A 23,479-nucleotide genomic window follows, 5' to 3' on the forward strand; every position below is an offset into this window, starting at 1 on the left:
CATTACTCACGAACAGCAACATATCAACTGCAAACATAGTAATCTTACACTCCTCCCCCCAATGCAAATACCCACAATGTCGGAAGAGGCCTGAATCTTAGCTGCCAAAGGCTCAAGCGAGAGAATAAACAACAGGGGAGACAAAGGGCAACATTGTCACGTCCCCCTTCGCAGCGGAAAGGAGTTCGTACGACACCAATTGATAAGTAGTTGAGCAGTCGGGGCAGTATACAGACGGACCACCCAATCATGAAATGGACCGGTAATGCCGAATCGCTGTAAGATCCAAAAAAGATAAGGCCACACAAACCTGTCAAAAGCCTTATCGGCATCCAGACTGGCCAACAAATCGTCACCCACTCGTCCCCGACCTTCGCATAGCGCCACCAGCGCCTTAAGAATGTTAGCGGATGAGAACCGTCCAGGGACAAATCCCACCTGATTTGGATGGATGAGAGACTGGACCACCTGTGCCAACCGGCGAGCTAAAATAGCAGTGAGAAGCTTCATGTCTTGATTGAGCAGCGAAATAGGCCGATAAGAACCCACCAGCTCAGGGTTTTTACCCAGTTTAGAGAGCACCACTACATGGGTGTGATTCTGCTCAGGGAGCAACCGATCGGCGGACTGTACATCAGCGTACATAGCACACAAAGCAGGCCCAACATGGGGCCGTAAGATCTTATAAAACTCAGGCCCCATGCTGTCAGGTCCCGCAGCTTTAGCGAGTTTCAAATTACCAATGGCAGTGGAAACTTCCTCGCATGAGATAGGAGCATTCATCAGGTCCCTATGAGTCTCTGTAATCAGAGGAAGATCCAAGCCCTGGAAAAATTGATCCCGAGCTGCTGTATCGTAGGTGCCTTGGCCATACAGCTCTCTGTAAAAACGCACAAATTGGGTCTGAATGGCTTTGTCCTCAGTGTGTAACACAGTGGGGCTATCCCATATGTATGAAATCCGCGTGGCCCGCCGAGCAGGCCGAACTAAGTTTGCTAAGAGTTTCCCTGCCTGGTTTCCCCATTTATAGAGCTTGAACTTGTGGACAATGTGAGTGAGAGCTCTCTCAGTGAGAACAGAATCAATTCGCTTGCGCAGGCTAAGGTAGGATTGTCAGGCCTCCTCAGAATTATGCTGCAGATGATATGACTTGCTTTCCCGCAGTTGTTTCGCTAGCGATGTAAGCTCGGCAGCTTGCTGCTTACGTTTGCGTATGGTGTAGGCAATGATACTGGAGATAAGCCTTATCTGCCTCCCAAAACACTGTATCGGAAACATCATCCCCCTCATTGGTTCGTTTATACTTAGTCCATTCCTCAATGAGATAAGTATGAAAAGCATCTTCCAGATACAAGGAGGGGTTAAAATGCCAGACACGGTCCGGGGCGGCCCCTCTCCACTTTAATGTCATAGAGACAGCAGCGTGATCACTGAAAGGAACGTCCAGGATGCGGGCGCGCACCACCCTCCCAATAGAGCGAGAAGGGACTAGGAAATAGTCTAGGCGAGGATGACTGTGGTGCACCCCAGAGAAAAAGGTGAAATCCACCTCTCCAGGATGGTAAACCCGCCACGCATCCTGGAGATCTTGTTCTCCTAACATAAAATTAACCCCCTTCCGTTCATTATCTTTCGGAACCACCCAGGGAGGTTTGCAATCTATCGAGGGGTCACTGTTGAAATCGCCCCCCACAAACAGCTCGTAATTCGGTAGTGCTACCAGGTGAGCTAAGATGGTAGAGAAAAAAGAGTGAGCATAGACGTTGGGAGCATAAAGGTTGCACAACACCACAGGCTTAGCAGAGAGCGTACTCGCCCAAATGACATAGCTGCCCTGAGGGTCCCGCACAACTTTATGCGTGACTGTGGCAACCCCCTTATGAATTAGAATGGCTACCCCCCTCTGTCTGGAATAATAAGATGATGCAACTACCTCACCCACCCAGTCCCGCACCAATTTCTGATGCTCAATAGCAGTAATGTGTCTCCTGCAAGAAGGCCACCTGAACCCTCTCTTTCTTCAAGAAGGACAGGACCTTAGTCCATTTCACAGGAGAGTTAATGCCAGCCACATTCAGAGTAACACATGTAAGATCAGCCATAACCATTAGAGGAATGTACAGCCAAAATCCAAAGATTCCATACCGTCATAATATCCCCAAGGGCCTCCCAGCTGGACCCCCAAGGACATACTAAAGAACCCCAGTCACTCAGAAGGAAACTCCCCACCCCTGCCCCTTCCCATTCACTCCACTCATTCACCATACATCCTCACATGCATATCAAAAATACAGTCAGGAAACCTCCCCACCATCTCCCACCTCAGCCATCCTCCAGACCCCAGAACGTACCCCTACAGCTCCCCACCACCACCTCCTAAAAAGGAACAAAAGTGCCCCAGTGATGGGCACATGCAAATTAGGAAATTTTTGCTTCTGTCTGTCAACCTTATTTGTATGCACGATTTTTTAAGAATGTCTCAGGTTTTTAGAATCAGTATCGGAATGACTGCATTAGCAGACCGTTGCTTTTTTATGCAGAGTTTTGAGAATCTTCCTCTTAGACTGGTCACTTGGAGAAGGATGCTAGACTCAATTGACTACTGGTTTGACAAAGTTTGATACTTAAGTGCTTATGTCCTGGACATTTTGTGTGAAAACTCACTGCTTCATGAATCAAATTAGCATTGTGATGCTATAGAAAACCAGGACTGAGATATTAAGTGTAAAATAATATATCCCCAGTTATGCTATAACTCTTAAAAATTCCTTTATTATTTTTGTTTTGTTTTTCTGGCCTGGTGTTTTCATTTTACTCCAACTAAATTAGAGCCAGCCTCTGTTAGGTTATAGAGCCATAAGCTGTTGGTCACAACTACCCAGGATTTTACCACTGTTTTTATAAGTACTTCTCCCTCTTTACTCCCTATCCTTCCCTCTCCCCCCCCCCAAAAAAAAAAATCAGTCACTGCAGCAGCCATCCTTAGCCAGGGCCCACAAACTTCTTTCTCCATTGCCTCGCTAGTATGGGTACGAAGTCTAGCAATCAGGTTTCACCATTACTCATGGATGGGGACTCCCTCCTATATGGATTATGATTTCTGCTTTTGCATTACCAGTTAGAATAGCAGAAGCATGACATAGGAGCTGAAACAGAACTGTATTACATAGCAGTACATAGCTTATATGAACTTCAGACCAACTCAAAATTCATCTTTTAAGTGTATCAGTACAAGAGAAAATATTTTGTTATGACTCTGTTTCCTTTTAAATGTTTATGATGAGAAAAATTGGCTCTGTTCAGCATTTAGTTTATTATCTCAATATACACTACCTTATGTAAACATATCAAAGTTTACAATAAAGAATATGTCAAGAACATATCATTTAGTTAACAGGGACTAGGAAAGACAGAACTAATGTATTACAAGAGGGATAGCAGAATTAAGTACAGCTAAGAAAAGTAAGCATGGAGACAGATTCAGCAACAATCTGACAATGATTACATTACATTACATTAGTGATTTCTATTCCGCCATTACCTTGCGGTTCAAGGCGGATTACATCCAAACTAAAACAAGAATTACATTTCAACTTTGAAGTAATAGGATAAAATTTTTAGGGAGAATTATGGGTTTTAGATAATGTTTGGTAATTAGAAAAAATTAGAGAGTACTAAGGGTTTATAGAGTGTTGGATGTTGGGTTAGGATTGTTGTGCTGGATAGGTTTAATGTGTTTTTTGAAGAGTATGGACAGATGGACAGTGGGTTTAGCACTGGTTAGATATGAAGATAAAGGTACTCTGACCTCCAAAGGCTAATTTAACAAGCCTTTTCTGAAATAAGAGGAAGAGCTTTCTAGTCTCAGAATGGTATAGAGTCACTTCAAGTTCATCTCTGAAGACTGTTTGAATCACCAAAGGGACCCCCTTGTGAATAAATTAACAAGTATTTTTATATGCTGAAAATCTAGGCACCCAGAGTGGAAGCTCAGGTCTTACTGGGATCCCTGGTCTGTTTTCCCAATTTATATTGTGAACTTCCAGCTCTACACCCAAGCACTTCTGAGATTGTTTTGTCTCACTTCACAGATGTCAAGGTATGCCTTATAAAATTATGATTAATATATTTTTATTGAATAACTGCTTACGTTGTACATAGTTAACTTACTAGGCAATTACAAAAAATTAGAGGTCCTTTGTATCCAGTCTCTTGAATGCCTAATAGTTCTTTCCCTTTTGTCCAGACCAGTCCAGAAATAATGTGTTGTGTCAGTTATCCAGCAGATAGAGACAGAAAAAAGGAATTTCTTTGTGACTCGCCCCTTAAGGGTATTGTGCAGCCATGGAATATTCAATATCTTTCGGTAACTGGATGGTGGATAGATCATGCAGCCCTCATTGGTGCGTATTGCAGATCTCCTGAACAAGTTGGTAACTGTGTATCAGTAGAGCAGGTGGTTCCTAATGGACTGTTTATGCTCCTTTTAATATGTTGAAAGTTTGTCTGGACATTCCGTTGAGCTGAGTCCCTACACTCACCCCCAATCCCCTCCTCTCTGCGCTTCAGGTTAAAGAGGATAAAGCAGGAGTCTTCAAAGTCCCTCCTTGAGGGCCGCACTCCAGTCGGGTTTTCAGGATTTCCCTAATGAATATGCATTGAAAGCAGTTCATGCACATAGATCTCATGCATGACTTTGAAGATCCCTGGGCTAAAGGCTTTCAGATTGCCTTCTTTGTGAACTGGCAAGTTAGATGCCAAGAATTGATAAAAAAGGCTAAAAGAGAATATGAAGAAAATCTTCATGCAGAAGTAAAATCTCATAACTTCTTCAGGTACATCAGAAGCAGAAAGCCTAGGTGAGAGAATCAATAGGACTATTAAATTACTAAGTAGCAAAAGGGGTACTCAGGGAGGGCAAGGCCGTAGTAGAGAAACTGAATGGATTCTTTGCTTCAGTCTTCACAGAAGATGTAAGATATATCTACATGTGTTTATTTATTTTGATTTCTATCCCATTCTCCCCAAAGAGCTCAGAATGGGTTACAGGTTGACATATGTAGTATACAGTTAACAGATTACAATTTGCCATAGAAACATAAAAACATGACAGCAGAAAAAGGCCAAATGGCCCATCTAGTCTGCCCTTCCACAGTAAGCATTATATCGTTCTTTCTATAATATAAACATCAATGGGTGATTTGTGTAGACTTGAAGATGGTTAATTTTCTTCTTGGTCAACAAAGTGGCTAGACAAAATATCCTTGCTTTTTATGCCTTTGGGATAGTAAAGCCAAACATGAACACTAGGCAAAAAAAGATTGGCCTTCGAGGGAATATATGGTGATTAGAGGACAAAATGTAATCAATTAATCATACTACCACCACTACATATAAAGCTAGGCCTGATGAAACAGTTTGCAAAGGCTTTGAATAAAGACAGTTCGTGCATTAAATACATAACGAATATGTTACCTGGACTTACCATGGAAAAACTGAAGGCAAGAATTATCAATGATCCACAGGATCAGACAACTTATAAATGACTCATATTTCATAGCACTAATGAATGAAATCAAATCATGTGCCTGGTCTTCATTTGTTCTTGTGAAAAACTTTCTTGGCAACAAGAAGGCAGACAACTACACTCAATTTGTAGAGGATATGCTCTTTCAATTTAACAGGCTTGGCTGTAACATGAGTGTTAAAGTCCATTATCTGCACAGTCACTTAGATTGCTTTTCAGAGAACCTTGGTGACTTAAGTAAAGAGCAAGGTGAAAGATTTCACAAAGACATGAAAACAATGGAAGCCAGATACCAAGGAAGATGGGATGCACACATGGCAGACTATTGTTGGAATCTTATATGGGATTGTCCTGGCATATCCCACTCTCGGAAGTCTTACAAAAGGAGCTTCTTGTGTGTCAAATGACTGGAAAGTTTGTATCATAAACTTGTGCTTTCGGTATGAAATAAGTAGATTTTCATGTTGTACTCTTTTCTTTTAATTTTTAATGTGTAAGCTACAGTGTTCGTTGGTGTAGTTATTTGACTTTTGAAATAAAGTATTTGAACTTTAAACTCCTGTGTCCAGGAACTGGCTCCATGTGGTGTGCTTTGTGGATGTTCCTTGTTTCTTTGTGGCTGTCTTTGGGACTGCAGTCTTTACAGCTGGACCCTTCAGCAGCTTTGTGGATTGTATTAATTTAAATACTACATTAAAATGTCCTGATTTTTTAATGGGCAAGCAGAATGAAGAGTGGTATATGGCGCATGTTCTGTATCTCAAAAACTAGAGGTGATAGGAGAAAACTGGTGCCATATTTTAATCAGCAGGTCAAATATACTCGGAAACAGATCTAACATTTGAGTCACCAAAATGAGTGTTGGCCAGCGTTATCTGTTTGGTAAACCTATCTCTATTGTACAGTAGTGTACAATAAAGAGATTCAAGACAAAGTTAGACAAGTTCCTGCTGAACAAGAACGTGTACTGGTAGGGCTAGTCTCAGTTAGGGTGCTAGTCTTAGACCAAAGGGCCGCCGCGTGAGCGGACTGCTGGGCATGATGGACCACTGGTCTGACCCAGCAGTGGTAATTATTATGTTCTTAGGGCAGACGCTGGATGGAAGAGAGTGAAAAAGCAATGAAAGCAGAAACCAGAGACGACAAAAGGTAGAAAAAAATAATTTTATTTCTATCTTGTGATTCAAATATATCAGATTTGAAATATGTATCTTGCTAGATCACGTTCCGTCATGGTGAGACCTTGGCCAGGACCACGACGGAACGTGATCTAGGGGTGATCATTAGTGATGACATGAAGGCTGCCAATCAAGTGGAAAAGGCTTCCTCCAGGGCAAGGCAAATGATGGGTTGTATCCGTAGAGGTTTTGTCAGCAGGAGACCTGAAGTCATGATGCCGCTATACAGGTCCATGGTGAGGCCTCATTTGGAGTATTGTGTTCAATTCTGGAGACCACACTACCGGAAGGATGTGCTGAGAATCGAGTCGGTTCAGCGAATGGCCACTAGGATGGTCTTGGGGCTCAAGGATCTCATGTATGAAGAAAGGCTGAATATATTGCAGCTGTACTCACTTGAGGAACGAAGAGAGAGGGGAGACATGATTGAAACGTTTAAGTACATCACAGGCCGTATCGAGTCGGAAGATGATATCTTCTGTCTCATGGGACCCTCGACCACCAGAGGGCATCCGCTGAAAATCAGGGGAGGGAAGTTTCAGAGCGACTCCAGAAAATACTTCTTCACCGAAAGAGTGGTGGATCATTGGAACAAACTCCCACTGCAGGTGATTGAGGCCAGCAGCATGTCAGATTTTAAGAGAAAATGGGATATTCACATGGGATCTCTAAGTCAGGGGAGCGGGTATTTGGAATGGGCAGACTTGGTGGGCTATAGCCCTTTTCTGCCATCATTTTCTATGTTTCTATGTTTCTAACTGGGAAGTGCAAAGCCCAGGCAGTGCTTCTTTAGCTTCCAGCTGGCTTAGAGCTCTCTCTGACCAGGGGGCAATTGCCCTAGTTCCACTCCCCTAACACCATTCCTGTCATGTGTGACTGTGGTATTCTGTTACATGATATTTGTGTAGCATTCTGTAATAATTTGGCTTATTCAGTTTTCTTGATAGTAGAGGAATATATGTGAAGGGGAGGGGAGACAGGGGTTTTGTTGATATTTGCCCTGTATTATTTATATTTATAAAATGACAATTGTATAGAATATTGCTTCTTTTTATACTTTAATAAAATATGTTCAATATAAAATCATAACTACTTGAGGCTTGTGCGGATGGGGTCAGATGGTTTGTGGGACTGAGCTCGCGGGGAAGGGGCGGCGATGGTTTTTAAAAAAAATTTCAGTCTTAGTAGTTTGCCGGTCCACGAAATAATTATTTTATTTCCGCCGGTCCGTAGGTGTAAAAAGGTTGAAGAACATTGGACTAGAGGACAACTTAACCCAGTTGAATTTTGGTCACACTATAGCCTAATATCCATCCCTGATTCAGCCCCAAATTTCATCCTAGGATGGAAAAATTTCAGTAACCAGATCCTTAACGACATTGCACCACTGAAAGTATGTAAAAAAAAGACACCGTTCATCAGCCAGCTGGTTTGATGCCGACCTATTATCTCTAAAATGAGAAGTACGTAAATTAAAAAGAATATGGTGCAAATCAGGAAAAAATATTGACAGGCACACGTGGTGTCTAAAAGTCAAAGAGTACAAAAGTATGATCAAAGAAAAGTGCTGCAAACATTACTCCCAAACAATCAACTCCCCTTCGCTGAACAGCAAAGAACTCTTCAAAATAGTCAATTCCTTATTTAATATTAATCTACACAAACGCTCCCACACAGATCTCCCACCCTCCGCCGCAAACCTAGCTGACTATTTAGCCTAAAAAATTTGCACTCTGAAAACGTCTCTTGTAACTACAAGCTCAGACCCGTCAATAAATCTATCTGCCCTAGAAAATGAAGGCTCAACTACTGACATGATCTGGAATCACTTCGACAACCCATATTGTTACCAATTCCTCATGCTCTATTCTAAATATGCTAAATCCAACTGTCTTCTAGATAATGAAAACAGCCCCCCCCTCCCATTCAAAGCCGAACTTTTCAACTGGGTCTCTCTCTGCCTGTCCACTGGCCACTTCCTGTCGGAACTCGGCCATATTCTTGTGACTCTATCATCAAAAACCCCAAAGAACCAGTCTCTTGGTAGCCAACTACAGACCCATTGCCAGTATCCCTCTCTTCCTCAAACTAATGGAAGGTCTAGTTAATCTTGACTTTACCAAACACCTCGAGAAGTTTAACATTCTACACGACTCTCAGTCAGGATTTCGTACAAACTACAGGACAGAAACTGTCCTAGCATCATTGTCCGATCACCTCTTCCATTTGTTTTCTCTGGGCAAAAGCGCACTGGTACTTCAAGTTGACCTAAGCAGTGCCTCCGACCTTGTCGACTACGACATTCTGATCAGATGCCTAGATTCCATTGGCATCTCAGGACAGGTACTAACCTGGTTCACTGGCTTCTTAAAAAACTGCACCTACCAAGTCCACAACAATGGCACCTTCTCCCAACCCTGGAGCAACCCCTGCAGAGTCCCACAGGGCTCCCCTCTCTCCCCTTCTCTGTTCAACGTCTACATGGCACCATTGGCTTGTTTGCTATCCGATCTAAAACTGAAAGCATACATCTATGCCGATGACATTACTATCATCATCCCTATAACCTCATTGACACAAGAGACTGAACAACTCACCTCTTCCGTTCTCAGTAAGGTAGAACAATGGACCACTCAATTCAAACTAAAACTAAATCCAGAAAAAAAACAAGCTTTTCCTGGCAAGTCCCAATTATAAGTTAACAAATACCTCTCTGAAATTAAACGGGCTTACCTACCCAATCAACTCTACTATCAAAATCCTAGGAGTCACTCTGGATCGATGCCTGACGTTTGAAGATCATACCAATGCCCAAATTAAAAAATGCTTTTCCACTCTCTGGAAACTGCGTACCATCAAACACTATTTTGACTTCCTCTCCTTTCGACTACTGGTTCAGTCACTCATTCTAAGCACCTTAGATTACTGTAACATCATATACTTGGGATCCTTTAAGAAAACCATAAAACGTCTAAGAATCATACGGAATACTGCTGTCCGTCTCATTTATGGTATAAAAAAGTCGGATCATGTAAGCCCGTTCTACAGAAAACTTCACTGGTTACCGATGGAGGCAAGGGTCATCTTCAAGTTTACCTGCCTTGCTTCAAAACCATAACTGGTTCATCCCCGATCTACTTGTCGCACCATTTTGTATTTCCAGGCACCTCCCACACACGTAATACCTATCTGTTTGCCTTCCCCCTCCCTGAAGGGCTGAATCTACAAGAGATTCCTCGATAGAACACTGTCATTCCAAGCTGGCAAATGGAATAAATGTCTAACCACCCTCATTTCAAATACACCCTCCTACCAAGCCTTCAGGAAATCAATCAAAACCTATCTCTTTGACAAATTTCTCTGACTCCCCCCTGCCTTATTGTACCGCTGATATACTTACTGCATATCTGACCTATTTCCGGTCTTACCCAACCATTCTCGACTCCCTGATGTAATCGATCTACTCAACCAATGTAATTGACAATACTCTCTGTAACTTCGCTGTCTATGTACAGTTTCTTCCTCTGTAAACCGCTCTGAACTGCTTCTGATACTGTGGTATACAAAAATAAAGTTATTATTATTACTATAACTACGGCAAATTGTAACCTGCTTTAATGCTGTTTCCAGCACTGCTATTTTGTGTTCAGCTCTCAGTTTCTACAATTGGTTTTCTAGATTTTGTCCACATTTCTCAAAGACTGCATTATTACATCTGGATCCCTGAAGAAGGCGTGTTTAGCCGAAACACGGCCCATGTTGGGTCCTTTGATGATTAATGTGGATAGAGATTTTATTGTGATTTTCGTTTTTATTGTTGTTTTTAAGACTCTTTGAATAAACTGCAACTTTAGGTCCATGAACATTGTTTTCACAGTTTAGTTTGTTTGGATTTTCTCTTCTCCTGTGGAAATTTGGGTGGGCTTGCTTTTGCCATTCCTATTATGTATATTTTAACCTGTAACCCGTTTTGAGCTCTTTGGTGAGGACAGGATAGAAAGCGAATGAAATAAATAAATAAAAGATGACCTTAAGATTGCGAGCAGACAAAACAGGGAGGATGAGAGTGTTGTCCACAGAGAACAGGGAAAGTGGGGAGGTGGGTTTAAGCGGGAAGATAATCGGCTCCATTTTAGCCATATTCAGTTTTAGATGGCAGTGAGACATCTAGGCAGCAATGTCAGACAGGCAGGATGAAACTCTGGTCTGGGTCTCTTCACGTTTCTTACCTTTCTATTCCTGTTTTAGGGATGGTCTTTTTTGGCAATTTTTCTTCCTTTTAATACAAGAGAACCATTATTGTTCAAATTTGTAATTTTCCATTTTTTTCAAGAGTGGGAAGGAATTTCAGTTAAATACCATATTTTTACTTCTGTTCTCATTGTCCTTAGTCTGTTCCTTACAGAGATCTGTTGAGAGTGAGGTGATTAAATTTGCAGATTGTACTAAACTGTTCAAAGTTGGTAAAACGCATGCGGATTGTGAAAAATTGCAGGCGGATCTTAGGAAATTGGAAGACTGGGCATCCAAATGGCAGATGAAATTTAATGTGGACAAATGCAAAGTGATGCACGTTGGGAAGAATAACCTGAATCACAGTTACCAGATGCTAGGGTCCACCTTGGGATTAGTGTCCAAGAAAAGTATCTGGGTGTTATCGTAGACAATTCGATGAAATTTTCTGCCTAATGTGTGGCAGCGGCCAAAAAAGCAAATAGGATGCTAGGAATTATTAAAAAAGGGATGGTTAACAAGACTAAAAATGTTATTTTTTTTTCACTCGGAGAATAGTTAAGCTCTGGAACGTGTTGCCAGAGGATGTGGTAAGAGCGGATAGCATAGCTGATTTTAAGAAAGGTTTGGACGAGTTCCTGGAGGAAAAGTCCATAGTCTGTTGTTGAGGAAGACATGGGGAAAGCCACTGCTTGCTCTGTATTGGTAGCATGGAATATTGCTACACCTTGGGTTTTGGCAAGGTACTAGTGACCTTGATTGGCCACCGTGAGAACGGGCTATTGGGCGTGATGGACCATTGGTCTGACCCAGTAAGGCTGTTCTTATGAAAGGAATTTCAACATAGTTGCTCTCTCTAGTCACATTTCTAATTTGTATTATTCTTGGGCATTCCACCTCATGCACTCTAGTAATTTTGTTTCTTTGTTCATTTTCTTCATGAACCATTGGTTCTTACACCTATCTCAGTGTGATTAGTATACTAAGGAGATTTTCAAGGCATTCCAACTTTTATCTTTTTCTTTGCTTTTTTAATTATTTTGATCTTCTAGTCCCATCATTTTTGGGTATTGATTTGCTACATTTCCCTTGTTCTGAACTGATCTAATATGGACAAAAAAAGAAAAAGAAATTGTTTTACGTGATCATTTTCTTTCCATTAGTTCTACTGGACCATCCTGAAACTCATCTTGATTGATTTTTTTTATTTTTCTTGCAGATATCCCACCTTCTGTTTCAGTATTCTTCAATTTGCATAGTTTTACACACCACTTAATTCAGTGAAATATCTGTATGTCACCTAATGACATACAGATATTTCTGTATGGGCAGAGTTCTACGGTCTGTGTCCCAGAAATGCCAGAGAGAGACACATTTATCATGAATTAATGTGTGAGACTGTTGGGCAGACTTGGATGCATTGTTGTATTTATCTACAGTCATATGCTATGTTACTATGTATGTATTACATAGTAGCATAGTATTACATAACTAGTTTTTAAGCCCGTTACATTAACGGGTGCTAGAATAGATGTGTCTGTCTGTCTTTCTTTCTGTCTCTCTCCTTGGCTGAGGTCTGTCTTTCTTTCTTTCTCTCTCTCTCCTTGGCCACTGCCTGTCTGTCTGTCTTTTTTTCTTTCTGTCTCTCTCTCTCCTTGGCCACTGTCTTTCTTTCTTTCTTTCTGTCTCTATTCTTGGTCGCCTTCTGTCTTTCTTTCTCTATCTCTCCTTGGCCACTGTCTGTCTGTTTTTCTTTCTTTCTTTCTTTCTGTCTCTCTCTCTCACTCTCCTTGGCCACTGTCTGTCTGTCTTTCTTTCTTTCTGTCTCTATTTTTGGTCGCCTTCTGTCTTTCTTTCTCTATCTATCCTTGGCCACTGTCTATCTGTTTTTCTTTCTTTCTTTCTGTCTCTCTCACTCTCCTTGGCCACTGTCTGTCTGTCTGTCTTTCTTTCTCTCTCTCTCTCTCCTTGGCAGCTTTCTGTCTTTCTTTCTATCTGTCTCTCTCTCTGTCACTGCCTAACTTTTCCATCTTAGCATCAATGTGTGTGTCATTGTGTGTATATTCAGTCGGCACCTCTTGCTTTACACTACCCAAACTGTGGTCTTCTTCCCGGTTCTTGTCTTCACCATTCTCATTCTGCTGGGCTGCAAATTCGCCATTCACTGGGGCAGAAACATCTGCACAGGGCTCCTTCCTCTCTGTCTCATTCGTAGCTTCCTCTCCTGTTAGCTTCTCAACGTTCATCATGCTGTTTTTGTTTGTTTTCAGAAGTGGCCCCCCTCAGCACGGGCTTTGTTTTCCTTCTGATTTGGTTTCCTTGCTGACTCGGACTGCTGCTTCTTCACATCATCACCAGTGTTGCTGTCACTATCACTGTCCTGCCCTTTTTCCATCTGTTCTCCGGAACTGCCACACGTGCCATAAACTGCCACAGGCTCCACCACTGTACGCATCGCAGAAGCAGCATTGAGAGAAAAGCGCTGCACCGCGCTACCGCTGGCTTTGCCGTCTTCTGTCCACTGCGGCCCGCCCTCTCTGACTACTTCCTGTTTCCGCTAGGGTTGGCCGCAGTGGATAGAAGACACCGAAGCCAGCGGTAGCGCGGTGCACCGCTTTTCTCTCAATGCTGCTTCTGCGATGCGTACAGTGGTGGAGCCTGTGGCAGTTTATGGCACGTGTGGCAGTTCCGGAGAACAGATGGAAAAAGGGCAGGACAGTGATAGTGACAGCAACACTGGTGATGACGTGAAGAAGCAGCAGTCCGAGTCAGCAAGGAAACCAAATCAGAAGGAAAACAGCGGTGCAGCGCTTTTCTCTCCATTTAAACGCGGGTGAGCCGGCGAGAAGGGGAGGTGGTGGTTTTGGCAGTGAGTGAGGGCGGGAGGGGGTAGTCGCCGGCTGTGCTGTGCTTTCCCGATCTGGCCACCGCATACGCACTCTGGCCACGGACCTACCTCATGTTCATTCCATATGTGTCATAGTATGTTTATATTGTTTTGTGTGTCCAATGCCCTTTCTGTTAAAGTAGTATTAATATATTGTTAATTTTAATCCCTTTAATGTTCAATAATATATAATTTAACAATGTTTGTTATATTTTGTTAATCGCTTAGTTTGTAATAAGCGATACATCAAATAAATTAAAACTTGAAACTTGATCAGGGATTACAGATCACGCAGGTCTGAGTGCGCATGCGCGGCTAGCATTTTATTATATAGGATGTGACATTTATTATTGTCTATTCTGTATCAACTGGCAATTTGTTCATGGCCTCTATTGCTTGCTTATTCAAAATGCTGAACATTCTATGACTGCATGATACCCTTAAGGGGCAAGTCACAAATAATTACTTTTTTAATTCATCTGCTGATTGATGGACAGAAACGATTGGTTCTGGATTTGTCTGGTAGGACTAAAGGAAAGAAGAGTATCAGGTAAGAAACAACCTGTCCTTCTGTAATCAAAGAACAATAAAAAAAATATTGTGCTGTGTCAGTAGTAGTGCTGCCCGATTCACGATTCAAATCGATTTACCGATTCGAATCAGGTGAATCGATTCAAATTGATTCAATTTTAAGAAAAATCAGTCTCCCGATTCGATGGCTGGACCCTTCCCCCTGTGCCTTCCTAAAGCAGGAGCAGCAGCACTGCCTCTTGCTGGCCGTCCGCTGCTGCTCCTGCTTGAGGCGGGAGGGTCAGTCAGAAAAGCCTGAATGTTTCCCTAGCTTCCTCGCTCTTACAAGCTTAAGCTAATACGGCAGCCTGCAGGATCGCTGGTGCTATAGTGATCCTTGCAGCGGCACGTTCTTTCTGCTTCGGTCCCGCCCCTCGTCTGACGTCAGGGTCAGGATCGCTGACGGCGGGTGGGGGGGGTGTCAGGTCTTGATGGCGGGGGGCAAGCCTTCATGAGGTGAGCAGGCCTGAAGGGACAGATACTTCTCCAAAGTAGGTGTGCAGGGTGCAAGATGGCAGGAGAGATAGTAGGAGAATGCTTTTTAGCATTAATTTCATTGCATCTGAAATCTCATTAGTTGTGAATTCTTTTTTTTTGTTATGAATTTTGAGAATCTGCAACTGTAGAGTGAGAGAATTTGAATATGAAATTCTTTAAAAAGAGGTTCTGAGACTGTTACTTCTGAATTATATAATTTTGATAGTAGTTTATGAATTGTTGAGCTATGCCTGATTCTTTTTTTTTTTTTTAATAGTGTGCCAGATCCTTGGTAATAGATGCCGCCAAGGGTATATAATTGGTAGCATATAACTGAGACCAATCCACTCCCAATTGAATCCCTAAATACCGAATAGGGCGTTTCACCCACCTGCTGTAAACCAGAGATCTCCGGAACTGACATATTTAAAATCTCCGTCTTGGAAAGATTCACCTTAAATCCAGAAAGAGCACCATAAGTACCCATCTGCTCCTGTAGGGCTTTCAAAGAATCCACTGACCCCTCAACAATAGCGAGAATGTCATCCGCAAAAAAGCAACAACTTATACTCCTCCCCATTCAGACATATCACGAATGCTCCATTTTCTCCTTTTTAAAAAAAAAAATTATTTATTTGAAAATCATAATAAGAAATACACTTGTGCAGGTAATGCGAACAAATTTTACAATTATATAATTTTTAAGGTGAAACAAATTCAATAATTCTTAGACCCCAATACAAGAACCATAGGGACTTAATACAATAAAAAGTAAAAAATAATCAAGAATTTGTTTTAACGTAAACTGCTCCTCTCATATACAATAGAATCTACTTATTCCTTGATGATCTTTTTCATGTCTAGAAAGCTCCTGAGATGTTCTGGAACAAAGAAAATATATTTTGTCCCCAAATATTTAATGAGGCATTTACATGGATATGCCAATTGAAAAATAGCCTCCAAGTCCTTCGTCTCTTGCCTTATAAGTAGAAATAATTTTCTCCTTTCTTGTGTCTCTTTATTGACATCAGGATAAACCCAAATAAGCTGACCCATGAAAGGAGTCTGAGCTTTGCGGAACTATAACTTGAATACAGCATTAAGATCCTGCTGAAATACAAATGAAGCAAGTAAAGTAGATCTCTCATCAATTTTCAGTGTAGTTGTTTCTATAATTTCCAAAACATTTCCCAAATCAAGTGGTTGTTCCATAACACGTTGAATAGTTCCTGGTGTTTCACTCACTATCTGTTTTTTAGGACCAGGCAAGTAATAAATTTTATTTAAAGGAGGAATAGCTTCGGGAGTGAAGCCCAGTATTTGCTCAAGATAGTTCCTAAACATTTCAACAGAGGAAATTTCCAATACTTTTGGGAAATTTAAGAATCTTAAATTTAATCGTCTATTGTGATTTTCTCATTGCTCTATTTTCCTGTGGATTGACAATTTGTCTTTAATTAAACTTTCATTGACAACTTTTAGAGCAGTTATTTCTTGGTTAAGAACCCCAAATCTTTTTTCGTTTTCAGTTTTTATATCTTCTAGTGATTTAGTTAAAGAGTCTACCTTTTTAAGCAGTGTTGAAGTCTTATCAGAGGTCTTTCGAACAGTTCCTTCCAACCTCTGGAGCACTTTCCAGACGTCAAGCAGGGTTACCTCCACAGAGGTCAGTGAAATTACTTCTGCCCCTAGTTGATTTTCAAAATCAGCCACTCCGATCTCCGTTGCGCTATCCTCCATGGAGGGGGTCACCTGCAACCACCTCGGTATAAGGGCCACTCCGAAGCGCAGACGTGTCATCCGTGGGACATGGAGGAACTATGGGATTTGGAGGCTAGAGTGAAATTTCCGGCTCAGGAGTAGCGTCCAAGTCCCAGGGCACGAGCTCCAGTGAGCCTCGTGGTCCAGAAGAAAGAGGAGTTCTGGTGGCAAAGTCCAGGACAGTCTGGCATAAAGGCATCGAAGTTCCAGTCGGTGGAGGACCTGACCTAACTGAGCCCTTCTGCTTCGTGTGAAGCATAGTTCGAGGAAAAATCAAACGAGAACTCGCCTGCAGCACACCAGTCACACCACCATCTTGGCTACTCCCCCCTGCCATCTTGGCCACTCCCCCCCCCCCCCGTTTTCTCATAATATATTGAGCAAAAGGCTCGATAACTAAAGCAAACAGAAGTGAAGCTATGTCTAATTCAACAATGTATGAGTGATTTTGTTAATAATAATAAAAAATTGTAGAAGTAGTTTGTTTAGAAAAACATAAATTAATGGTTTCACAGGGTTTTTACCTTGCCTTTAATGATAATATTTTTACTATAAGACCGCCATGGTTTTCTCCAGAATTTTGCATTTCAGAATTACATTAAGCATGAAGCAATCTTTGCTACAGCAGAAAACATTTTATCCTGCACACTTGGCCAGACACCTCTTTCTGTAAGATCACTTCTTCCTCCCCCAATTAACTTGAATTTACTTTAAATATAGGCCAAGTCTAACAGATAAAAGAAATGCCTATGATGTATACCTCAGATTTTAAAAACTTACACTCTTTTTTTAGGAAATAATCATCAAAACTGTTCTAAATTCTGCCAGGGAGGAGCCATCTGGTCCAGCCCGGTAAGTTAAATGATGAGAGATAATAACTTTAGGACCTGAGACACAAATGGAGCAATCTGATTTACAGGAAAAGTGTTCCAGATTATTTTTGTATTTCTTCTGTAATAAGATTGTTTTAGTTTGGGGGGAAAAAATTATACATAAGAAGTTAAGAATGTTTGTGGGAGGGAAGGGTGCAAAATCCTCCAAAATTTTACAGAATAGGCTCAATTTTTGCATGGGGGAAAGCCAGTGAAAACCATACTGTGTGAAAAAGGGCTAGATCAGAATATGGGGGTTCCACAGAGAATATGGCACTTATATTTCTTTGAGAAATGCAGTTCATATTTCTGCAGCATAGAAATTTTGATACTGTGAAGCATAACAGCAGGGCTGTGGGGGAGGGAGGGACAAACAGGACAAGTGCCCCAAGCCTCACAGCTCCAGGGGAGCCCCATGGTCTGGTATCTTTTCTCCTTTCCACCACAGTCCGATGTCTCCCTCATTTCCTCTCACCTTTGTAGTTTATTTCAATGTGAATTTCACTTCACATTAGTCCCCGGCACAGCAACAGTTCTGTAGCTTTCTTTCTGCTGAATTCTACCCAAGAGGAAACAGGAAATTTTATTGAAGGGGGTTAGAATGTGGAAGAAAGAAAGTTTTGGGAAAGCTGAAGACACCTTATCGGAACCACTGCTACTCCAGCAACACTGTGAAGAGAGATTCATGTTGAGGTAGATCGGAAAAGTGAGGGGAAAGAGAAAATATGCTAGACAGTGGGGGCCCCTTCGAGATGTTTTAAAATAGACTGGGTGGAGGGAGATGTGAGGTGAAATGCTGGTCCTGGGGTGGGAGGAAGAGACTGGAGGAAGAAATGATGGACCCGTGAATAGAGGGGAGAGGAAAAAAAAGAGGCTTTATATGATAATGCTCTAAAATAATTAAACTTCTTTTATGTATTCAAGCTAATTTTATTGCTACACGAAGTAACTATCTTTAAACTTTAGTTTCCAACTGTATTATATATATTATTTTTCATAATGTTTTAAAGACCCTACTTTTTTTTTATAAATGTTATTCTTGAGATTTTATCTGTTTGTGCAATAATGTAATGCTCCCCTTAATGTAGGATTCTTCTTGTTGTATTCCACTCTGAATCAGAAAATAGCGGAATATATAACTACTGATTAGATTAGACAATGGGATGAAGGGGAAGGAGGAAGAGAGAGATGGTGGACCTGGGGGTTGCAGGGAAGGAGAAATGCTGCATGGTAGGGGTAGTGGAGAAAAAAGAGCAAGGTCTTGGACCTACGTATAGAAAGAAGGAAGGGATAGAAGTGGGGAAAATGTTGGACCTGGGGAGTGAACGAGAGGGAAGGAAGGTAGATCTTGGATTTTGGTTGTGGGGGAAGGGAGGAAAAAGCAGCAGGAAAGAGAGGGAATGATGATAGAGGAGGAAAAATGAATCATGAGGGGGACAGGAGGGAAGAGAGATGAGAGAGAAAGATGCTAGGAGAGGGTGGGGGGGAAGGGACAAGATGTCCCACCATGGGGCTAAGGTGGAGGGGTTGGGAGGGAGAGGAAATGCTGGGTACAAGAATGGAAGGAGGGAGAAGGAAGGGAGATACTGAAAATGGTAGAACCATGTGGGATCATGGGGTGGAGTAGAAAGGAGATGAGTGAGAGGAGGATAGTAGGTACAGAGGTAGAAATGTGCTAATGAGCGGATGAAAGATGGACGGGAATGGGAGATGAGGAAAGGAGTGAGATGAGAAATGGGAGAACTTAGGTATGAGAAAAGGAAATGGAGAGTTGATAGCTGAAATAAAAAAGGGGGTGGTGAGAGGGTGAAATGTAAGTTGATAGACACAAGAAAAAAAGGAAAGATCAATATAACAGAGAGGTGTAGTGAAGGAATGGAATGGAATAAGACAGGAGAGAAAAGAAAAAACAAATGCACAACAGCCACTGGATAGAAAATTAGAAAACTCCCCCCAAAAAACCCGGAAAAGAAAGCAGAAAAAAGACACTGGAACCAATACGACCCTCCATGTCTGTGTTACGTCCCATAATGTGAGAGTCATGGCTGCCTCAGTAGCCTATTTTCCTCTGTCTTAAAGAAATTTGCACTGCTCCCTAATGTCTGGAGCAAGATTCTAGATGGGATAGCCAGTTTTGAACAAGCAGGTCTATAAAAATCTTTTTAATTCTTGAATGCCAACTTTGGCCTCTTTTTCCCACCAGGCTCATATTTTACTTAATTACCAACTTGAATTTTACATGATGAGCCTGGCAGCTAAAGGGTCCCACTTGTGAGAATATTATGCCTGCTTGTCCTCAGGGAAAGTAAAGTTACTTACCCGTAGCAGGTATTTTCCAAGGACAGCAGGTATATGTTCTCATATTTTTCTCGCTTTGCCTAGAGTTGGCTTCTTAGCTCTTCTACTATACTGCTGGCCCTGCGTTCAAGCATCTTGCAAGAAGGAACCTGCATATGCACCGTGGGGGTACTGCCTCAAAGATTTAAAGTGACTGCACTATGGCAGAGTTCACACTGGGCTCGTGAATGTCACATACATATAAGAATATATGCCTGCTGTCCTCGGAGAACACCTGCTACATTTAAGGAACTTTGCCTTTCACTTAAGCCAAAATATGTTCCATGTGAATTATGGCAGCATGACTAAGACATGGCATTATAACTTTTTTACTGAAACAAATTAATCATATAATTGGAACTGACTGTATGATGCTGCTAGGATCTCTAGGTATTACATTGATTGTCTGAACCATTCTGTAATTTAGAGAAGCAGAGATATATAACTGACAGATTGCTGGAGCTTGTGCTAGCCACAACTGAACAATGCTGTTCTTCCTTTTGGGAAAATAATTTAAAGCTATTTTTCTGTAAATGCGGGTCTTTCTTTCAAGGTACAATGCAGTCGTCTGGTTTCTTTTTGCATTCTGATACTATATCTAATCAATCCTTAAGTTGGCAGATGTTTAACCAAACTTTGTCAAATATTTTTTTACTACATTTACCTGACTATGAATTAACCAGATAGGTATGCCTGTTTAATATTGTTTTGCAGCTGTGTTGCATTATGTAGCCTTGGTATTTGGCTTTGTGAAGAACTGGTCCATGAAACACACCATCCTCAGATTAAGGAAGCACTCAATGTGATCTGTGTATCTTTAAAGGTAAGAGAAATAATTTACTATTTGAAAATTGCTTCCTACATTTTACCCACATTGTAGTAAAGACATTGTCAGGGTGGAGTGCCTTTACCTGCCAGTAGACTAAACATATTTGAAGTTCTTAATTCTTTAAAAGGGGTGTAGTATACTGTTAACTAAAAGACAAGTCACTGAACCACATATTATGGAATAGACTATAGAATATATCACAGTTCTTCAAGCAGAAAATTTCTGCCAGTCCGCACAGGGCCGGCGAGATCAAGTCGACAGTTAAATTTCTTGCCGACTGCGGTTCCTCCCAACTAATGTTCCTCCCAGCCTCAGGCGATCAAGACAGGCTGCTAACGTCGGGGCCTTCCCTCTGTGAGTCTCGCCTATTCGGAAACAGGAAGTTGAAACAAAATAGGTGGGACTCAGAGAGTGAAGGTCCCGACGTCGGCAGCGTGTCTTGATCGCCGCCCCTGCCGAGTTGCTGAAGAGGGCCGCGGGGAAGTTGCGATTAGACCGGAGAGAGCTGTAGATTCAGGTGCAGGTGGAGGGAGATGGTCAGCGTGTGCGAACAAGGTCCTGGGGGAGCCTTCACAGTGGCTGTCTCCCCTTCCACCAGCTCTCCTATTTGCCAGGGCAGTGATTTACCGGCAACTTCCTGCAGGCAAGTACTGAGAGCTGCTGGAAGGAGAGGAAGCCACTGTAGGAGGCTGGGAAGGTGCTGGATAAAGGGAGAGCTGTTACTGGACTTGAAGGGAGTTAGAAGGAGAAATGCTGCTGGGAGGGGAGGAGGGAAAGGGATGTGAAGAGAGTTAATGTTGGATAGAGGGAGGAGGGAAGGGAGAAGAAGGAGAGATGCTGCTGGGAGGGGAGGAGGGAAAGGGATGGGAAGAGAGTTAATGTTGGATAGAGGGAGGAGGGAAGGGAGAAGAAGGAGAGATGCTGCTGGGAGGGGAGGAGGGAAAGGGATGGGAAGAGAGTTAATGTTGGATAGAGGGAGGAGGGAAGGGAGAAGAAGGAGAGATGCTGCTGGGAGAGGAGGAGGGAAAGGGATGGGAAGAGAGTTAATGTTGGATAGAGGGAGGAGGGAAGGGAGAAGAAGGAGAGATGCTGCTGGGAGGGGAGGAGGGAAAGGGATGGGAAGAGAGTTACTGTTGGATAGAGGGAGGAGGGAAGGGAGAAGAAGGAGAGATGCTGTTGGGAGGGGAGGAGGGAAAGGGATGGGAAGAGAGTTAATGTTGGATAGAGGGAGGAGGGAAGGGAGAAGAAGGAGAGATGCTGCTGGGAGGGAGGAGGGAAAGGGATGGGAAGAGAGTTAATGTTGGATAGAGGGAGGAGGGAAGGGAGAAGGAAAAGAGGAAGGAGGGTAGGGAGAAAGAAAAAAGGAAGGAAACAGCTGGCAGGGAGATTACAGGATGGGAAGGGGGTCAGGGTGGAATGGATAGATCAGATGAGAGAAAGGGGAGAGAGAGGAATGAGAAAGTAGAGAGACATTGATGCTGGAAAGGGGGTCAGCAGAGAAATGAGAGAGGGATAAAGATGCTAGATCTGGTGTAGGAGAGATAAAAATGAAGACGGCAGTGAAGCTGGAATGAATGATGTAAAAAGGAGAGAGGAGGATGGACAAGGAAGATGGGCATAGAAAGAAGTCAGATACATATGGAATGGGGAGAGGGCAGACATTGGATGGAACGGGCAGATGCTGGAAGGAAAAGAGTGAAAAGAAGATGAAAGCAGAAACCAGAGACAACAAAAGGTAGAAAAAAATAATTTTATTTCTATTTTGTCATTAGAATATATCAGATTTGAATTATATATCCTGCTAGAGACATAACTGGGGACTGCAGTATTCTGTTAGCATGATATTTCTATGTAGCATTCTATAATAACTTGGCTTGTTCAGTTTTCTTGATAGTAGAGGGGATATATGTGAAGGGGAGGGGAGACAGGGGTTTTGTTGGTCCGTGCTCTGTATATTTGTATTTATAAAATCACAGTGTGTGGCGCGGTGGTTGAAGCTACAGCCTCAGCACCCTGGGGTTGTGGGTTCAAACCCTGTGCTGCTCCTTGTGACCCTGGGCAAGTCACTTAATCCTCCACAGCCCCAGGTACGTTAGATAGATTGTGAGCCCACCGGGACAGACAGGGAAAATGCTTGAGTATCTGATTGTAAAACCGCTTAGAAAACCTTGATAGGCGGTATATAAAATCCTAATAAACTTAAACTTAAACAATTGTTCAGAATATTGTTTCTTTTTATACTTTAATAAAATACGTTCAATATAAAATCATAATTGCGGCTTGTGCAGATGGGATCAGATGGTTTGCGGGGACCAAGCTCGTGGAGATGGGGCGTAAACGGGATTTTTAAATTTTAGTCCTAGTAGTTTGCCGGTCCACAAAATAATTCTTTTATTTCTGCCGGTCCATGGGTGTAAAAAGGTTGAAGAACACTGGAATATATCATGACATAAGTTGATGGGCAAACTGCTTTTTGAAATATTTCCATGATTTGGGTTGTAGTTTTGCCTTGTATATTACTGAGGTATCAACTGAACAGCATCTGTAATTTTCAGCAGAGATGCCACAAGGATAGCTGAATGAGTCATTATGATATGTGGTATTGATTTATTCCTGATAGTTAAAATATTTATATGTAAGCATGAGATGGCTACATCTACTGCATCCTATATTAATACAGTCAGAGATATCCATGTATAAGATCAAACTCAAAGCCAGGGACCTCGGGTGTCAAAGATTTTCACCAAATGTTTGTCATTTGCATTTTCATATCTAGGCTAGAAATATCTAGGAATAGAAATCCCTAAT

General features: G+C 42.1%; 1 protein-coding gene across 9 annotated transcripts in view; it reads left to right on the forward strand.

Moving 5' to 3' along the window:
• RALGAPA1 (Ral GTPase activating protein catalytic subunit alpha 1) overlaps positions 1–23,479 on the forward strand; it is a 678,446-nt gene that overhangs the window by 266,615 nt on the left and 388,352 nt on the right. For all 9 annotated transcript variants that reach the window (XM_033952521.1, XM_033952520.1, XM_033952524.1 and 6 more), the window contains 3 exons: positions 3,974–4,099; positions 17,427–17,485; positions 20,557–20,665. In XM_033952521.1, coding sequence (XP_033808412.1) covers positions 3,974–4,099; positions 17,427–17,485; positions 20,557–20,665 — 294 coding nt within the window. The remainder of the gene's footprint in view (positions 1–3,973; positions 4,100–17,426; positions 17,486–20,556; positions 20,666–23,479) is intronic.

This window comes from Geotrypetes seraphini, chromosome 7, assembly GCF_902459505.1.
Source record: "Geotrypetes seraphini chromosome 7, aGeoSer1.1, whole genome shotgun sequence".
NCBI classification, from domain to species: domain Eukaryota; kingdom Metazoa; phylum Chordata; class Amphibia; order Gymnophiona; family Dermophiidae; genus Geotrypetes; species Geotrypetes seraphini.